The 19,816-nt window shown below is 41.2% G+C and overlaps 1 protein-coding gene and 1 pseudogene across 3 annotated transcripts in view; one reads left to right on the top strand and one right to left on the bottom strand.

The window, feature by feature from the left end:
- PARN (poly(A)-specific ribonuclease) overlaps positions 1-5,419 on the bottom strand; it is a 187,148-nt gene extending 181,729 nt beyond the window's left edge. For 2 of the 3 annotated variants that reach the window (XR_011967137.1, XM_072609548.1), the window contains exons 1-5: positions 5,187-5,418; positions 4,742-4,819; positions 3,172-3,251; positions 2,601-2,668; positions 2,432-2,513 (exon numbers count right to left, since the gene is read on the bottom strand). Coding sequence is in view for 2 of the 3 variants with exons in the window: in XM_072609548.1 (XP_072465649.1) it covers positions 2,432-2,513; positions 2,601-2,668; positions 3,172-3,251; positions 4,742-4,819; positions 5,187-5,205 (327 nt within the window). In the remaining variant the exon portion in view is untranslated. Of the gene's footprint in view, positions 1-2,431; positions 2,514-2,600; positions 2,669-3,171; positions 3,252-4,741; positions 4,820-5,186 lie in introns of all 3 variants that reach the window. The other variant, XM_072609539.1, reaches the window with a different exon arrangement.
- Positions 5,420-14,755: 9,336 nt separating this feature from the next.
- LOC140523414 (xaa-Pro dipeptidase pseudogene) lies at positions 14,756-18,056 on the top strand (annotated as a pseudogene).
- Positions 18,057-19,816: the final 1,760 nt, after the last annotated feature.

The following is a 19,816-nucleotide window of genomic DNA, read 5'->3' as shown; positions in this document are numbered from 1 at the left end:
ATTCTGAAGGACTTATGATGAAAAATGCTATCCATCCCTAGAGAAAGAATTGATGGTGCCTGAATACAGATTAAAACATACTTATTTTTGCTGTCTTTACTTCTCTTGAAGTTTTTTTTGTCTATGTTTTCTTCCACAGCATGATTAATATGGAAATGTCTGGCATGACTACACATGTATAACCTATATTGAATTGTTTGCCTTTTCAAAGAAGGAAGTAGGGAGGGAAGAAGAAAGTTTGAAACTCAAAATTCTAAAAACGAATATTAAAAAATTGTTTCTACATGTAACTGGGGAAAAATAAAATGCTAAATTTTTTAATAAGACCACAAAAATTAGTTTAAAAATGATATAAATGAAATGATAGTGATAGAGGAAAAAAAGTGGAAAAGAAAAAGGGAAGAGAGACTAGGAAAGAAAATTAACAGCTTGGCACAAGAGGGACAAAACCCTGCCTATGTAAAGAGACTCCTTGAAAATTTGAATAGATCAATGCAAAGTCAATGACTCCATGAAACAACAAGAAATATTAAGATAAAGTCAAAGGATTGAAAAAATATGTGAAAATATAAGGTACCTATAGCAAAAACAACTCATCTGGAAAACAGATCAAAGACAGATAGTTTTAAAATTACTTAACAATCCAAAAGCTACAATTAAAAAAAAGAGCCTAGATATCATATTTCAAGAAATCTTCAAAGAAAATTTGCTAGATCTCTTAGAACCAAAAAATAAACTGAAAATAGAAAAAATAGACTGTCAATTCCTGAAAGAAACCTCAAAATGAAAACTCCCAGGAACACTATAACCAAAATCTAGAGTGTCTATCTAGGTCAATGAAAAAATACTGCAAGCAGCCATAAATAAAGAATGCAAGCACAATGGAGCCACAGTCAGCACCACACAAGTTTTAGCAGCTACTAGTGGGGAGTATGGACTATGATATTCCAAAATGTAAAAAGACAAAGACTTACAGCTAAGAATAACTTACCCAACAAAACTGGGTATGATGATATAGCGGAAAAAATGGATCTTTAATGAAACAGAGAACTTCCAAACACTTCTGATAAAAAAGGCAAAAGCTGAGTGGAAACTTTGAAACATAAACAATAAGAATAAAGAGAAACAAAAAGATAAATGCAAGTGGGCAATTTGAAAGGACTTTATGAAGTTGAAATAACTGCATTCTAATGGGAAGGGAAGAAATAAATGACATAAGCACCCCCAGAGAACTGTAGTGTCAGCAGGGTCAAATAAAGGGAGTCAAATAAGATGGAGGCCTGGGAATGCTGAAGTTTGTTTTTTTTTTAATTATGTCATAATGATCTTAGAAGAAAGGAAAAGGATGGAGAAAAAGTATACAATAGAGAAGAAGAGACACAATAGTGGGGAGATAAAGAGAAGTCTACAATCAAAGGGTGGAAAGGGGGACATCACCCAAACTCCACTTTGAAAGGATACAGAATAAGTAAGCAAAACCAGGAAAATAAGATTCTAGACTACAAAAACAAACAACTTTGAAAGATTTAAGAACTTTGACTGGTTCAATAATCCACCATGATTTCAGAGGTGTGATAACTCAGAATGCTGCACACCTCCTAATAGAGAGGTGATCAGCTATATGTGCCGAGTGGGGCATGAATTTTTAGACATGGTTAATGTGAGAATCTGTTTGCCCATAAGTACTTGTCAGGAGGCAGAAGAAGGGAGTTTCTTTTTTCCATCTAGGGGTGCAGGAGTCAGACTATAGGAAGACATGTATTCATTAAAAAAAATGAAATTTAAGTTTTAAAAAAGTTATAGAGGGACTCTAGAGGCCATTTAGTTCAACTGCATCATTTTGCAAAGAGGCAACATGTTGTAGGAGACCTCTGTTTAAATATGGCTTCTGCAATTCACTATATGACTTTTAACACATACTTCATCTATAAAATGAGATATTAGATGATCTCAAAGTTTTAATTCAAGCACAATTCTGTAACAACAAAGTGATAGAAAGGAAAATTCAAAAATGACTCATTTTGCTACTTGTGAAAATCTAGCTTTAACAAAATGCTTTAGGAGAAAAAAGTTGAAATTAATGGTTTTTGTGGAAGGAAGCTAAACCATAAAGTGAAACATTAATCTGGGAAGGATTATATAGGAATCTCTGTAAGAAACTGCTGAAATTTCAAAGCATTAACCTAATGGAAAGCTATACGTCCAGTTCCTTCCAAGAATTATTGAGAATGCTTTACGAATTTTCACTATCTACATAATGGTTCCTCTGAATATCTTATGTTTTCTGTATTTGCTCATGGGCTCCTTCTGAGGCCTTTGCATCTTCTACATTTTCTAAAGGATGAAATAAATGTTTAAAGTATCATTAATTACTATTCATAATGGAAACATAACTACTGACAAATAAAAAGAACTAAATTTTGCTACTAACCTGACAAACAAATTTGACATCTGGTGAAGTTCTACTGAAGGGTTTTGGGAAAACATAAAAGTTAAACGACTTCATTATATACCTATGAAAATGAAAGATACAAGCAAATTGAGAGGTGATATTGTTCCACAATAACAGAATAATTAATGCTTTAAAAAAAATAACCTACTTTGACTCTGTGCTGTCATACTTAAAAGTGCAAAGGCCAAATTGAAACAGCAAAAAGTCCATGGAATGCTGGAAAAGAAGAAAATAATTTGTCAGTCAGTATCAGAGGAGAATGAAGTTTCTTTGAATCAAAGCAATAATAGTTTCAACCAAGTAGAATTTCTACATCATTTAATTCCACTTTGGCAGAAAGTTTCTGGGACATCATATGAATGCTTTTAACTCAAAGACATTTATTTAATTCACCTTATCAGATGTACTCAGATAATCTTTATATTTTAACTGCAACTTTTATATTTGGGTAGCTACTTTCTCTCAAAAAGTCATATTAGCCAAAAGTCAAGTTTTAAAAATATAGAACCATATCTAGATTATTCTAAATCAAATATAATGATATTTTCATGAAATGCTTTTCTGCAGACAATTATGTTGTTTTCATTAATAACACTATTTCATGGTTGGAGCTTGTTTAAAAAGTGTATTTTCCAAAAGATATACATGATTCTGCTTCACTACAATTCAGTGAGGGGAAGAGACTGAAAAAGACAGAAAAATTGCTTATACTAACTTGCCTTTTTAAGCTTGTGATACCTTTCTTCTGGAGTGTCAAAACCATTGGTTAATGCTGTAACCGAAGGTCCATCACTGATTCCTAAAATTTAGGAGGGAAATTCTAACTTAATATTTTAACAACTTTTCAATATTAAACACATCATGTAAAAATTCAGTGGCCAACCAACACTAATGGAAAGAAAATATTTTCCAGAACAACATACAAACCTTCATACCTTTGCATGCAAAGAGTAAATAGAAATTCTTTTATCAAGGATTATTAACAATAATCATTATCATCTATAAACATGCATTCAGTCATCTGTCTGTTCAAAGACAATATTAAAGAAAATTCCACAATGGAGTTTTAAGAAGGCAAAAATATTTTTAAAATATTTTTAAATGGGTTCATTTAACAGTCACTTTCTTTCAGAGGTGGAAATACACCTGCAAACATCACTATACCACATAAATTAGGAATTTAAGAATACTATTCACTGTAAAGTCTTAACTAGATGCATTATTCATGTTATAGAGGCAGTTCTAGGTTCTAATCAATACCAGCAGAGCATAAGCTCACACATACACCGCGATACTAAAAAAGGTTTCAACCACAGGACCAAATAAGGCTTTTGTATGTTGTGGAAGGACCTGCCTAGTTAAGAGAGGCTCATCACCAGAAGTCTGGCTTCCAGGTGATGAATATTTTTCTATCTATATCAATCTTCATTTTGTGCATAAGCTAGTAACATCATCAAAAACCATACTTTGTTTTTGGAAATGCCTTCGCTCCTAGTAACCAAAAAACTTACACAGACACAATGAATCAAACATTTTGGCCAAAAACATTTTTAGTACCATCAACAAAAAACGTTTTCAAGGAAAAAAATAATTTTATTAAGATCACCAATTTAAAAACAAGCTGTAAACTCTGCCTCTTTGGGCTATGAGAAATCTATGGACCAACCAGGCCATCCAATTCCTTTATAAACAATTAAGTGGTTTTCCACATTTGCCAATCAATTCAGTCCATCTGGGAACAAACCCAGGAGTCTGAATCAAAGCAAAAAAGTGATCAAACCAGTTTTAATTAACAGTATCAGGCTTCTGTTCAAAAAACCAAATACAGCTGTAGATGCCCTGATCCAGCACTACACACCAAGGCTCGGGACTGTCCACAGCACGTCCACAACAAAACAGAGCTTCATCCTCATTTCTAAGTTTCTGTCCTGTTCTCCAAACCAACAGAAGACGCCTTACCAGCACCAGAGCCCACCCGGCTGCTTTTCTCCATACACACAGATGCGTGTGTGTCTATGTGTATCTGTGTGTGCATACGCATGTAAGCATATACGTGTGTGTACGCGTGTATGTGTGCACGTATCCACATGACACACTCCCCACGCTAAGGCTCGCCGGTACCTCCTCCAACGCCTCCAAAGAGCGGCCGGACACTCCGGACCTCTCCCTAAGGCAGGAGTCAGCAGCCCGGGGGCTCCCCGCGGGGAGGAGCACTAGGACCGGGGACGTCCCCGGCCGTCTACGAGCAAGCCTGGGGAGAGAACACCCTCCAAACCCTGCACGGGATACCTGAAAACTCCCCATCGATGGCCAAGAAATCCGCCTCCTCAATGGCCTGGTACACTTTGGGAAGATTACTTTTAAAATCTGCAGAGAGACCAAGAAAAGGCTCAGCCCAGGCCCGGGGGGGGCCCTCCGTCGGAGCACGGGAGGCCGAGGGGGAGGGAGGGGGCGGGGAGGGGGTGGACGGAGGCGTCCGGGGCCCCCCGAGCTGCCCCGAGGGGAAGGGAGCCGGGGTGGGGGCGGGGGCGGGGGGACCACGACGACAACAAACAGCAGCAGCGGCAACGTGGGGACGGAGGAGGGGGGCCCGGCGGCTCCGGGGGGCGGTCTCCGGGCCCGGCCCCCGAGGCCCGACGGAGGCCCGGGGGGTCGGAGCCCGGGGCCGGGGCTGGAGGGAGGGTGGGGAGAGGACATGGCGGAATCGGCAGCGAGGGCGAGAAGAGGCACGCACTGCTCCGGATCATCTCCATCCTGCAGCCTCGTCGTCGCCCCACCTTCCCCCCACCCCGGCGGCGTCGCAGAGGCGGCGGCAGCGGCGGCGACACCCGAGCCCTCCTCCCCCTGAACTGCACCGGGTGGCAGTCACAGCGCGGCGGCCTCGGAGGCGAGGGCGGGGGCGCGCACGACGGAGACTTCCGGAAACAGCGCGCGCCGACGCGCGTCACGTGGCCGGCCACGTCTCCCGAAGCGGCGCCAGGCCCCGCCCCGCTTCCTCTTGCCGAGCCCCGCCCCCCCAGTCCTTGCTTTCGGACGGTGGGAAAGGTCTCCAGCTAGGAAGGTGGGCTGTCATTCGCGAATTCAGACTGTCGCGACATCCTCGCGCTCTCAGGAGCCGGGCAGCTCCGCTTCCGGTGGGGCGGAGCCGCCCTCTTACGGGGGAGTCCCCGCCCTGGAATGACCCGATTCCCGGGGCTACGTCAGCGGCTCCTCCCCCCGCCCAAGTCACGCCCCCAAACCAACCCCAGCCTGCGTCTGGCCCCCTGCGAAGGTGTTACTAGCACGTGTCTCCTTTCTGTTTCTCTTCCGCCTGGCTTCGGGCATCCTCGTCACCTCTCGCGCAGGCCCTCCCCAGGCCTCCTCTTACCTTCCCCGCGGCTCGGGCCGCCCTTCCTCCGCAGGTTCTCCTCGGGCTCCTCTCCTGGCTCTGCACTCACCTATCCGCTTCTCTCCGTCTCCTCGGACCAATCTGCACCCAGACCTCACCCGCTAACGTCGGATCCCCCACTTCCGTCCTGGACCTTCGTCCTCACTCTGATGTCACCCGATCCCCAAAGCTCTCCTGAGGCGGGTGATTCCGAATGGTCCCGCACCGCCCTACCCTCCTTCTGGCCTCCCAGCCCAGCATCCCCCATCGCCCGTCAGGACACGTGGGAGTTGAAGGTCTCGTAAACATCTTGGAATCCACGTGTCTGAGACGAACCCTTTCCCCCAAAGCCTCCTCCCTTCCAAACTTCCCTGTGGCTGTGAAAGCAACCCCACCCTACGAGCTTGTCCTTCTCCCAAAGAATGTCACAGAACCAAGGCGGAAACAGAACCTCAGGTTCGAAGGCAGCGTGGTCCAGAGGAAAAAGTGCTGGATTTGGGGTCCAAGGACCTGGGCTGGAATCCCGTGAGTCTGGGAAAGTCGCTGAAACTCTCTGGGTCTATAATGGGAGAGGATTAGTCCAGGTGACCTCTACCTGGCCTTCCACCTCTAAATCCATGATCCTGTGGAGAGGATTTCAAGAGTCATCCCCCTCATCTTCCACCTGCAGAATCTGCCATACTAGGCGCTGCCATGGGAACCTAAACTCTCCCAGGCAGCAGCTAGATGGGACCTACCGAGGGCCAGGCCCACCTTGGAGACACTGACTGCCTGGGCTTCGTGGTATGTGACAGAGGGCACTGCCTAGGGCAGACCTGCACAACTTGTGAACTTCTATGAGCCAGAAATAGGTTAAACTAAAAACAGACTGATGGTTGGTTGTCTCAGGTCACATGACAACTGCTCAAAACCCTTTGGCAAGCTGTAAGCTCCCACCACTTTGTGTTGTGCAGGCCTGTCCTAGGGGCTGGGATGACCAGTCCTGGAACCTTCCCACTGGTGGTATACTGTTCCTGGTGGGAAGGCTCAGGAAATGCAAACTGTGGGGCCTGATCCCACACTCATCTTGACAGCTGCAGATGCTGGGGTTGGGGAGCTGCTGGGGCAGGGGTATATGAGACCCTGATGCAGCTACTGCCCCTCAAGTTCCACCAAGTTGCGCAGACCATCATTCAAATTTCCCTACAATTCTTCCAGCATTCTCTTTTCTTAATCAGATATGAGATGAGAGGGGTTAACAGAGAGACATGCGCTGTACTTACTATTAATTAATTAATTGTTAGCAATCCCCACAACTGAGATACACCCATGATTCTAGGAGAGGAAATTGGGGCATGTCTGTGATCAGGTTTGTGAGAGGGTCCCTCAGTTCTTTCTGGGATGTTTTCCCTTGTTTAGCATCTACCCTAACCTTTGTTTAAAGAGGATCATATTTTCCTTTCCTGATGGTGTGGAAGAAGACTTGGAGATCAAATAGACAGTCAAGGAAGGGTTAACAAGAGGTTCCTAGTTGCCTTTTTGGGGGGGGGGGGCAGGAAACAAGTAGCAATTTACCTACTTTCAAAGTGAAGAATGCTCCCTCTAGTGGAGTAAAGGCATATCTTATATCCATAAATCACAAGTGGATCACAAACATTTCCATAGCCCCCGTGGTTTCCCCATGAGTACAGGACAACACAGGTGTTCTGGAGTCCTATGAGAACAGTATTGTTTCAAGTCCTTGAGGGTCATTACTAGGTGAGGCATAGGACTTTCTGTGGAAGGAACAGATTCTACAATCTTTGATTTACTTCACTTAAGGTACACAAGCACAGGAATGTAGTGATTGTGAGAATATTGTCAAGGGTTTGATTGATCATTTCAAGCTGCATTGTAAATGTTGATTCCCAAACCAGAAGAGGCAACTTTGAGAAGTTGAAATTATAGTATATTATACATATATTTATTAATACAAAAATTATAATTCCCTTCACATTACCTCCTTTTGATCAAAGGTCAGAATGGCCCTGAAGATCTGAAATATGATTTTGATTTAATGTAAGAATAAGTGAGTTACAAGTCAAATGCCAAACTCCTTTTGTGAAGCAAATATGGTGCTGACACCTAAACCAAAAAGAGCAAAACAGAGAAAGAAAATTATAGAGCAATTTAACTAATGAATACTGATACAAAAATCCTAAATAAACTACAACAATATATCACAAAGGTTATATATACATTATAACCAACTGGATCAGGAAAGAAAAGCTGGTTCAACATAAGAAAAACTATTAACATAACTGATTATATCAATAATATAATCATCAGAAATTCTTATGATTATATCAACAGAGGTGAAAAAAGCTTTTAAAAATACTCATTCCTATTAAAAACAATAAAAAATACTTAAAAGCAAAGGTACAAATTGATTTTTCCTTAAAATAGTAAGAAGGATCTACCTGCAATCATCAGTAAGCATTGCCATAATGGGGATAAGCTAGAAGTCTTCCCAATAAGATCAGGAATAAAGCAAGGGGGTCCATTATCATGACTATTATTCAATATCCTACTAGAAATGCTAGCAGTGGCTATGAGACAATGAAACAGAAGGAATTAGACTAGGCAGTGAGGAAATAAAACTATGTCTTTTTGCAGACAATATAATGGTATACTTGAAATTCTAGAAATTCGACTAAAATATTAGTTGAAACAATTAGTAATTTTAGCAAAATAGCAGGATATAAAATAAACCCATATAAATCACCAGCATTTCTGTATATTACCAATGAATTCCTACATGAAGAAAGAGTAAGATATTTCATTTAAAATAACTGCAAACAACATAAAATACCTGGGAGGATACCTGCCAAGACAAACCTAGGAACTATATGAACACAATTATAGAAATAATTTAGATGTAAATAGTTGGAGAAATATCAATTGTTCATGGGTGGCCTGAGCCACTATTAAAAAAATGATGACTCTACGTAAACTAATTTAATGATTCAATGTTATCCCAATTAAACTACCAAAAAAACTATTTTATTGAGCTAAAAAAATAACAAAATTCTCTTGGAAGAACAAAAGGTCAAGAATATCAAATGAATTAATAAAAAAATTTACAGGAAGGAGGTCTAGCAGTATCAGAAACTAAACTGTACTCTAAGGCAATAATTATCAAAACTATCTGTTCTTGGCTAAGAAATAGAATAGTGGATCAGTGGAATAGAGGAGGTATGCAATACATAGTAGTAAGTGACAATGATAACCTTGTGTTTGACAAATGAAAAATCTAAGCTTTTAGGACAAGAATTTATTATTTGGTAAAATTTGATGGTAAAATCAGAAAGCAGTCTGGCATAAACTAGGTATAGACCAATATTTTACACCATTTACGAAGATAATATCATAATAGATACATGACTTAGACATAAAGGGAGATATCACAAGTAAATTCCAAGAGCACATTACTTATTACTTATTTTGTGTTATTTTTATAATTTATAATATTTTATAAATATTACATATTTACAATATTAATTACATATTATCAGATTTGTGAATAGGAGAAGAATTTATGAATAAACGAAAGAGACAAAAGCCAGATTATTTTGATTACATTAAATTAAAAATATTTTGTACAAATAAAACCCATTTATCTATGATTGGAAGGAAAGCAAAAAAATTGGAGGAAAAATTATAAGCCATTTCTCAGATAAAGGCATCATACATCAAATATGTAGAGAACTGATTCAAATTTATAAGAATATGAGTCATTCCCCAAATGAAAAATGATCAAAGGATATGAACAGGCAGTTTTTGGAAGAAGAAATCAAAGTTATATACAGTCATATAAAAAAAGTTCTAAGTTATTATTGATTAAAGAAATATGAATTAAAACAACTCTGAGGTACCACCACATACCTATGAGATTGGCTAAAATAATAGAAGAAGAAAATAAAAAATGCTGGAGGGGATGTGGAAAAATCAGGACACGAATACACTGCTAATTGAACTGTGAACTGATCTAACCATTTTGGAGAGTAATTTGGAATTTTGCTCAAAGAGTTATAAAATTGTGTATATCCCGCGAATGAGTTACTATTGCTCTATAATTGTTCTACATATATTGCTCTATAAGAAATGATGAGCGGATGGATTTCAGAAAAATCTGTGAAGACCTACATGAACTGATGCTGAGTGAAGTGAGCAGAACCAGGAGAACACCGTACACAGTAGCAGCAACATTTTCAGTGAATAACTATGATAGACTTAGGTCTTCTCAGCAATACAATGAGCCAAGACAATTCCAAAAGACTCTTGATGAAAAATGCTATCCACATCCAGAGAAAGAATTGTGGAATCTGAATACAAATTGAAGTGTACTATTTTCACTTTTTTGGTTTTTTTTTTTCCTTTTTGTTCTTATTCTTCTTTTACAACATGACTAATGTGGAAATATGTTGAACATGATTGTATATGTATAACCTATTTCAGATTGCTTGCTATCTTGGGAAGGGACAGAAGGGAAGGAGGGAGAAAAATTTGGAACTCAAAATCTTACAAAAATGAATGTTGGAAACTGTCTTTACATGTAAATGAAAAAAATAAAATACTGTTTTAAAATTGTGTATACCCTTTCACCCAGCAATACTACTATTAGGTGTGTTTCCCAAGGTGATCATGAAAAAAGTACAAGAACCTATATGTTCTAAAATATTTATTAGAAGCTTTCTTTGTGGTGGTAAAGAATTTGAAATTGAGGAGATACCCATCAACCAGGGAATGGCTGAATAAATTGTGGTATATGATTGTGATGGGATACTGCTATGCTGTAAGAAATGATAAGCTGGTTAGTTTTAGAAAAATATGGAAAGACTTTCGTGAAATAATGTGGAGTGAAACAAGCAGAACCAAAAGAATGTTATATACAATAACAGCAATGTAGCTGTGAGTGACTAAACTATTCCAAGTAATATGATCATTCAAATCAACTAGGAAGGACTATCCACTTCCAGAAAAAAAAAGAGAAGTAGTATTGTATTTTCAGTCATGTCTGACTCTTTATGACCCCATTTGGGATTTTCTTGGCAGATACTGCAGTGGTTTGCCAGTTCCTTCTCTAACTCATTTTACACATAAGGAAACTGAGGCAAATAGAGTTAAGTGGCTTACCTTAGGTCACAAAGCTAGTAAGTGTTCTAAAGCAGAATTTGAACTCAGGAAGAGTATTCCTGACTCCAGTCCCAATGAGCTATCCACTGTACCACCAACCTTGTATTGCATAGTTCCATAAATAGATGTAGATATAAGATTAGATAGATAGAGAGAGAGAGAGAGAGAGAGAGAGAGAGAGAGAGAGAGAGAGAGAGAGATAGATAGATAGATATGAAATGTTGGCCTTCTCTAATGTAGAGTTGGGAAGAAGGAAGGGAGACAAAATGTAACAGAAATGAATAAAAATAAAAATTATCATCTCAAAGCTATATGTTCCCAGTTCCTTCAACCTCTCTGATATACACTGCTATCACTAACAATTTCAATACTTGGGGCAAATGGCAATTTTTGATGGTGGCTTCTCTTCTGAGATGTTCCTAAAGAAGATGGGAAGCATTCCCAGGACATTGCTGATTGTACCTACTAAATATCCTGCCCTGGGATAAATCCCCAGTATATCTATTACATCTCTGGTCTTTTGGGGTATTCTTCAGTACTTTTACATCCTTGTTACCATCTTTTGCATGCATTTCTGATTATTTAGGTCTTTCTTAAAATAAAACATATAGATTTGAACACAGTACTCAAGACAATCTAACCAAAAGAGAGTATAGCAGAACTGCTTCCTCTTTTGTTCTGGATATCATGACTTTAGCTTTTTTCTTTTTTTTTTTTTTTTTTTGGCCACCAGGCCACACTTCTGTCTCACAGTGGAAAAGCAGTGATAGAGTTCTGGATTTGGAGCCAAAAGACCTATGAATCCTCAATCTGAAACTTACTACCTGTTTAGCTTTGGGCAAAGCACCTCCCCCTCCCTGAATCTCAGTTTCCTGATATGTAAAATGAGCAAGTTATACTAGATTACCTTTAAGATCCCTTCATGTTTAAAATCTGTGACCCTATATTGAACTTATAGTCCACTAAAAACCCTGGGTTTGTTTTACATGAAGTATATAGTCATAATTCCCTTAAGTTGTACTTGTGAGATTGATACACACGCACACGTAAAGTGTGTATAAGTGTAGATATGCAAGAAGTTACAAACCATCTAGCAGAAGAGGATATAAGTTAGTAAGAAGAAATTCTTATTTCTAGGGCTGCATATTTTGGTAGGACACAATGCAGATACAACATATGGCCCATGGGTCACAAGTGGTCCACCAAAGGATTTCAGGAGGCCAGTGAAAAATGTAGAGGATATAAAAGAAGGTAAAGATGCTTTGTCCATGTCCTGCTTAACCCACCTTCCAATAGTCACTATTGTATCCGTAATGTAACTTGGTGGGTGGATTGCCACTACAGACTCTCTCCTGTTCGTCAAATGACCTGTGGCAACTGTCTGTCTCTAGTTTGAGAGGAAGGAGAGTCACATCTTTTTGTTGTGTTTTCAGTTGTTACTGGCATTGAACAGGGACAAAATGAGAGTAGCCATGCACCAACACAGCTGATGCCTGCTGTATAATGTACAACATGAGGGCTTCTTCCCCCGCTGCTGTGCAGCCACCCTACGTGAGTATCTGGTGCTTTCTTCAAGGTCTGATAGTTCAGTATTTCTTTGTATGTGAGTAGTTGCTGTGGAGATTTTTTGGTTCTAACATTAAAGTTTTGGGTGTAACTTTGTGAAATAGGTGATAAAAAAACAAAGATCAAATCAGAACATAGAGTATTTAATCTGGAGTAGACGAATTGATATTTGTTTACTTACGTGAGAGACAAAATATTGTGCCTTGTTTGCCAAGAAGTAATGGCCATTCTGAAGAAATACAATCTTTGTCGCCATTTCTAATCAAATCATCCTGACTTAAGCAAATTGGACACTAATAAAAAACAAATAAAGGATCCAAACTGTAGAAAAATTTCGGTGAGGAACAATTGTTTTTCAAGAAAGTAAACTCAGAAAACTCAGAAAATGAGGCAGCTACTAAGGTTAGTTTTCAGATTTCTAAAGAAATTGAATTCAAGCATGATTCTGGAGTATAACAAACTGACAGCTGACTGTAAGTAAGGTAGATTTTAGCATGTAAAGTGAATTTATGTTATTCTTTCTTAGAGTTAGTTTCCCAGGATCCATAGCCATAACAATCTCTCATTCCCAAGTATTAGATTTGAGTTCTCATGATTATGGTTCAAAGTGTCTCCACCATGCTTGCACAGCATTACATAATAATAAATAATATAAACATTTATGCTTAAAATGTAAATTTTCCACTGCAACTGTGCAGTGAGATACAGGGATGAGGTAATGTAAAATTGGAGGTTATTGCTGGCAATGTACCTTCTTTGTCTGATGCCCTAAAAAGCAGGTGGACATCAGTAAGTGGGAAACCCCTAAGGTTGAATATACAAACTGAAATGCTGTGTGTGCCTTGATATGGGGGGGGGGGGGGAAGAATCTGTGTTTGACTCATCTGGTCCCCACTGAGGAGATTTAGGGCAGTGCACAAGCTATGCCTTTCTTGATTGACCCAATTGAAATGTGAGGGGAGTTGTCTCCCCCTCTTGCCAGCTCTTGAGAGAAGGGAGATTAGGCAATGCTGTAGGGGTTGTTGCCCCCATTATTAGCAATCCTTTTGAGAATACTAGACTAGAACAAAGTAAGATATTAACCCCTACAAAGCAGTCTTCCTGTCTGACCAAATCAAGAGTGTACCTGTGGAAAAATTCTAGAGCAGCAGAAGCCACAGAATGATAGAGTGAAGGAGATTTTCAGCCCAAGGTGACCTGGAAGGCCAATGGGAAAGGTCTGTCACACTGGACACAGAGCGCAGCTTAGCCTTGGTTGCATGGAGCCAGGAGGAGCAGTACAGGAGCAGGCCCTGGGGGCAGAATCCCCAGCATCAGTGGAAGTTCTCGGATCCCTTAGCCCACAAGCACCAAAGGCAGCTTCAGAGGTCAGTGAGAGGGCTTTTTCAGCTGGGCAAGAAGGGAGCAGGGTCCTTCCTAGTTCTGGCCCCAGGCGGCTGTGGCAGCAGCATCAGTGTACATTTTTGGAGCCCTCAGCCTAAAGCCCCTTGGGGAATTGAACCCCTGATCTGGGTCTCAGCCCAGAATGGCAGCCCAAGGGTGAGGAAGAGTGCTATCTGGTGTGGTGGAGCTGGTGGAGGCTCTGGAAAGGGAATTCTACTTGCAGATCCTGGACAGAAAAGCTTTGGTAGCTCCCAGACCAGAGCGCAGACCAGGAAAGGAGTAAACTCCTCTCCCTTGATTGTGCCACCTTGGAGTAACCAACAACTTACAGATGCTCAGAATACACCCTCCTCTTGACAAAGGACTCAGAAGTCAAGTAACTGAGTGGGAAAATGCCCCCAAAAGGGGGGGAAATAAGACTATAGAAGGTTACTTTCTTGGTGAACAGGTATTTTCTTCCATTCTTTCAGATGAAGAAGAACAATGCATACCATCAGAGATCTCCAAAATAAATATGCAGTGGTCTCTGGCCATGGAAGAGCTCAAAAAGGATTTTGAAAACCAAGCAAAAGAGGTGGAAGAAAAATTGGGAAGAGAAATGAGAGTGATGCAAGAAAATCAAGAAAAGCAAGTCAACAGCTTGCTAAAGAAGACCCAAAAAATGCTGAAGAAAATAACACTTTTAGAGAGCACATGATGAGCAACTACATATCTGGGCTAACGTGGCTGAGGCCGGGGGACCTGTATTTTGGCTGGGGAATGAAACCTTGAAAGCACTATGGGCCCTTTTCTCCTTGAACGGGAAGCATCTATGTGATCATTTAAGGAAAAACTTGGCTGTGCAGAAAGGTTCTTTGGTCCTCCTGCAGGGAGGGGAGAAGAGTAATAGGTACTGCATGGACACTGGGGTTCTGTTCCTGCAGGAATCCTTCTTTCACTGGGCTTTTGGTGTCACAGAGCCAGGCTGCTTTTCAGCCACTGATGTCTACTCTGGGAAATCTACCCTGTTTGTTCCCAAACTTCCTGAAAGTCATGCCACCTGGATGGGAAAGATTCACTCCCTTGAGCACTTCAAGGAGAAGTATGCTGTGGATGATGTGCAGTATTCAGATGGCACAGCCAAGGTCTTGGCTTCAATGACTCCATCAGTTCTTCTCACCATGTGTGGTGTTAATACACACAGCAGCAGTGTCTCCTGGGAGGCTTCCTTTGAAGGCATCAGCCAGTTCAAAGTCAACAACACTATTCTTCACCCAGAAATTGTGGAGTGCCGTGTGATTAAGACTGACATGGAGTTGGACGTTTTGCGCTATACCAACAAAGTGTCCAGTGATGCCCATAAGAAGGTCATGAAAGCAGTAAAAGTGGGAATGAAGAAATATGAGTTGGAAAGCCTCTTTGAAGACTACTGCTATTTCCGTGGTGGGATGCACCATAGTTCCTACACATGGCAGTGGCAGTGGAGAGAATGCTGCCATCTTACACTATGGACATGCTAGAGCCCCAAATGACAAGACAATTCAAGATGGAGACCTGTGCTTGTTTGACATGGGAGGTGTATATTACTGTTTCTCATCTGATATCACCTGCACCTTCCCTGCTAATGGGAAATTCACTTCTGACCACAAAGCTATCTTTGAAGCTGTACTGAGATCTTCCCAGGCTGTCATGAATGCCATCAAACTAGGAGTATCCTGGTCTGACATGCACTGTCTAGCTGATCAAGTCCACCTGGAGGAGCTCACTTACATCAGTATATCTTGACCAGCAATGTGGAAGACATGGCTAAGGTCCACCTAGGTGCTGTATTCATGCCTCATGGACTCAGGCACTTCCTTGAAATTGATGTGCACGATGTTGGTGGCTACCCTGGGGGCATGGAGCATATCTATGAGCCAGGCCTGAGGACCCTTCAAACAGCTCGCAATCTGGAGCAGGGGATGGTGCTGACTGTGGAGTCAGGCATTTACTTCATTGACCACCTCCTCGACCAGGCCTTGGCTGACACTGTGCAAGCCTGCTTCATCAATAACCACACTCTGCAGCGTTTCCAAGGCTTTGGCAGGGTTTGCATTGAGGAGGATGTGGTGATGACTATCAGTGGTATGGACCTGTTGACTTGTGAGCCTCAAACCATGGAGGAAATAGAAGCGTATATAGCAGACTCTAACAAGGCCTTCGTTCCTTTTCCTACCCAAAAGGAGTAGAGTCTGGGGATTCCCAGCCCACTCCCTCCTCTGAAATGAGATAATCCATGAGGAGTCACTGCCTCACATTTATGGCTTTTTACAAAATCAGCATAGCAAATCATGATATTAAGTACCAATGCCTTATTACTAGAATACCAAGTTTTCTCTGGATTGTTAATCTACCCTTCCAAGAATGCAATCCCAATTCCTTGGGGATGGGGGAGAGGGAATAAATGCTGATTTAAAAGAAAATATACACAGCCACACCAGACAAATGTTTCAGTACATGCTAAGAAGACAGGATTGTTTTCTCAGGAAAGATACTTTCCTGATTTTTTCTTTCTCAAAAATCAGCACTTTTTACTCAGTTTTTCCTGTTCCAGCCCAAATCTGCATTAAAATTTTATTTTCTGGGAGCCAAGATGGCAGAGTAGAAAGACACACAAAAGCAGACTGTCCCCACGCAGCCCATAAAATACCTGTAGAGAGGGACTCTCAACAAATTCTGGAGCAGCAGAAGTGGAGAACAACAGAGTGGAGATTTCCAGCCCAGGGTGACCTGAAAGGCCCACAGGAAATGTCTGTTGCACCAGATGCGGAGCAGCCCCACCCCAGCCTTTGCTGCGTGGAGCGGTTCTGGGAGGAGGACACCTCAGGGGCGGAATCTCCAGTCTCAGTAGCAGCTAATCCCCAGTTGCAGTAGCAGTGGGATCGCAGATCCCTCAACCCACAGGTGCCAAAGGTCAGTGATGAGGTTTGTTCAGCTGGCCAGGAAGGGAGAAGGGCCTCCCCATAGCTCCAGCCTCAGGCAGCGGCCACAGAGGCTACATCAGCAGGCAGCAGCAGTTCCCAGAGCAGCCTGTACACCCTCCCGCATCCATTGTTGGATTGTAAAACCCCTTGGGGCACTGAGGAGCTGAGTCTACCTTCGCTGACTCTCAGAAAAGGTTCTATTTAATACATGAACACTCCAAGTAACAGGTTAATTTTCATGCCCAACATCTTTTTTTACTCACCTGTCTTGTATTTCAGGACAAATTTTGAGCAAGGAAATATTTAAAGGTCACTGAAAAAGAGTTATTCTAAAGGAATTGTTTATAATGTATTTTGATACCATGAGGTAGTTTAAGTGCTATGATATTTTGCTCTATTTTTGGAAACTGAAAATTGATTTACAGTGTTGGTAAATACATCAGAGGGAGGTGGGTAATGTCTAATGCTATGCCCAAGTATTCCTCCACCTACCATCAGCTATCTGGATGGTCTTAATCCTTCCTGAAGAGATTCAGATCCATGAGTCAGTTGCCCATAGCTTATTCCCTAACAAACTTGGATCATCTATATCTTTTATTCCAGGGAGAAGCTAGAATCAGAGAATCTAGGAAGGAACTTCAAAGTTATCTAGGGTTATAAATTGAGAGTTGAAAAGAACCATCTAGACAAACTTCTTAAGTTATAGGTGAGATCCAGGGAGGTTCAATGATTTGCTCCAAGATCACACAAGTAAACATCTGTGACTCAAGCATATCTAGGCAGAGAGGCCCCTATGTCCCCTACCATGAGGGAGGGCATAAACTCCTTTGATTGGCTGCATAACTGGAAAAGACTCTTTAAAATTAGCAAGACTACTATTTGACAAACCCAAGGACCCCAGATTCTGGGATAAGGACTCATTGTTTGACAAAAACTGCTGGGAAAACTGGAAAATAGTGGGGCAGAAACTGGGCATGGATCAATACATGACATTGTATACCAGAATAAAGTTCAAATGGGTACATGATCTAGGTATAAAGGCTGATACTATAAACAAATTAGGAGAACAAGGAATATCTGGTAAACTTAGCCCTTCATAGCAATGTAAGGACCTAAAATATTTCCAAAGGACTTTTGATGCAAAATGCCATCCATATCCAGAGAAAGAACTATGGAGTCAGAATGCAGAATGAAGCAGACTATTTTCTCTTCTGTTATGTTTTGCTTTGGCTTTTTCTCATGTTTTATGAATATTTTATTATGAATGTTTTGAATGTTATGTTATGAATGCTTTATTTAAACATGTTTTGCATGTTTCCCATTCATTTTTAATTCTTCTATGCAACATGACTATTGTGAAAATGTGTTTAATAAGAATGTATGTGAAGTACCCAAATAAGATTGCATGCCATCTTGGGGAGGGAGGGGGAGAACATTTAAAATGTATGGAAGTGATTGTTGAAAACTGAAAACAAATAAATTAATTATTAATAAAATAAAATAAAATTAGCAAGACTGAGGCAATCACTCTCTTTCTGGGACACTTGTTTCTTTCTACTATATCTACAGGGTGAAGATCACAGTGCCCTCTCAGCTAATGAGAAGGAAAGGACTTGCTTCCCACCCCACCCCACCCTTACCCTCTCTTTTAACCCAGCTCTGAGGAACAGGCCTAGGGGTATTTGTTTGTGTTCTATGTCCTTTGTTATCAATTTTGGTTGCCAGTAGGAAGTTCCTCCAGACCCAGGAGTTTAAGCCATGGTGACCTTGGAGCCAGGATTCCAGGTGGGATGTTGTAGCCAGCCAGCCCATCAGGGAAGCCTTGAGAATCGAGGGTGTTTGGAAATCCAGCCTAACAGGAACATTTTGGATTGAAAACTTGAGGCTATGCTCTAAAGGAACTGAGCTGTAAACCAAGAACCCAATTCTCTTCCTCTCCCCAAAAGGTAAGGTGGTAAAAAGCTGGGGTGGAAGATTATGCCTCCCACACACTTTGAGAAAATATTTCCTTGTAAGAGCAAATCCAACTGTTAGTGGCTAAATAGAAGTAAGGTACAAGAGACCAATTAAGAAAGCAACATGGGGGCAGAGCCAACATGGGGGCAGATGGCAGAGTAGAAAGGCACACATATGCAGGCTCTCACCACACAGCCCATAAAATACCTATAGAGAGGGACTCTCAACAAATTATGGAGGAGCAGAAGTGGAGAACAACAGAGTAGAGATTTCCAGCCCAGGGTGACCTGAAAGGCCTATATGAAAAGTCTGTTGCACTGGACACAGAGCAGATCCCTCAACCCACAGGCACCAAAGGTCAGTGACAGGATTTTTTCAGCTGGTTGGGAAGGGAGAAGGGCCTTCCATAGCTCCAGCCTTAGGCAGCAGTTTCCAGGACAGCCCCTACAGCAGCCCACATCCATTGTTGGATTGTAAAAACCCTGGGGGCACTGATAAGCCCATTCTTATGTCAGCCCTGTATAGAGACCCTGAGGGAGCAGATCTTTATCTCACACTGAATGACAGCCCTGCCTATGCAGCTTATCTGAAAATCAGCCCCAGTGCTGACTTGGTGAAACTGGAGGCCAGGTGGCTGTGGAGAAGAAACTGCTAAGATTCTGGACACAAAAAATCTCTTCTTGCTCCCAGATTGTACACACTTGATTGAGCCACCTTGGAGGAACTGAGATCTTACAGATTCCCAGAGTATACCCTACTCTTAACAAAAGACCCAAAAATCAAGTAACCGGTTGGGAAAATGCCCAAAAAAGGGAAAAAAAATAAGACTATAGAAGTTTATTTTCTTGGTGAAGAGATATCTTCTCCCATCCTTTCAGATGACGAAGAACAATGCTTACCATCAGGGAAAGATATAAAAGTCAAGGCTTCTGTATCCCAAACATCCAAAATAAATATTCAATGGTCTCAGGCCATGGAAGAGCTCAAAAAGGATTC

Source organism: Notamacropus eugenii, chromosome 1, assembly GCF_028372415.1.
Source record: "Notamacropus eugenii isolate mMacEug1 chromosome 1, mMacEug1.pri_v2, whole genome shotgun sequence".
Taxonomy (NCBI): Eukaryota; Metazoa; Chordata; class Mammalia; order Diprotodontia; family Macropodidae; genus Notamacropus; species Notamacropus eugenii.
Note: the sequence above shows the minus strand (reverse complement) of the source record. Positions and strands in the feature narration are given on the sequence as shown.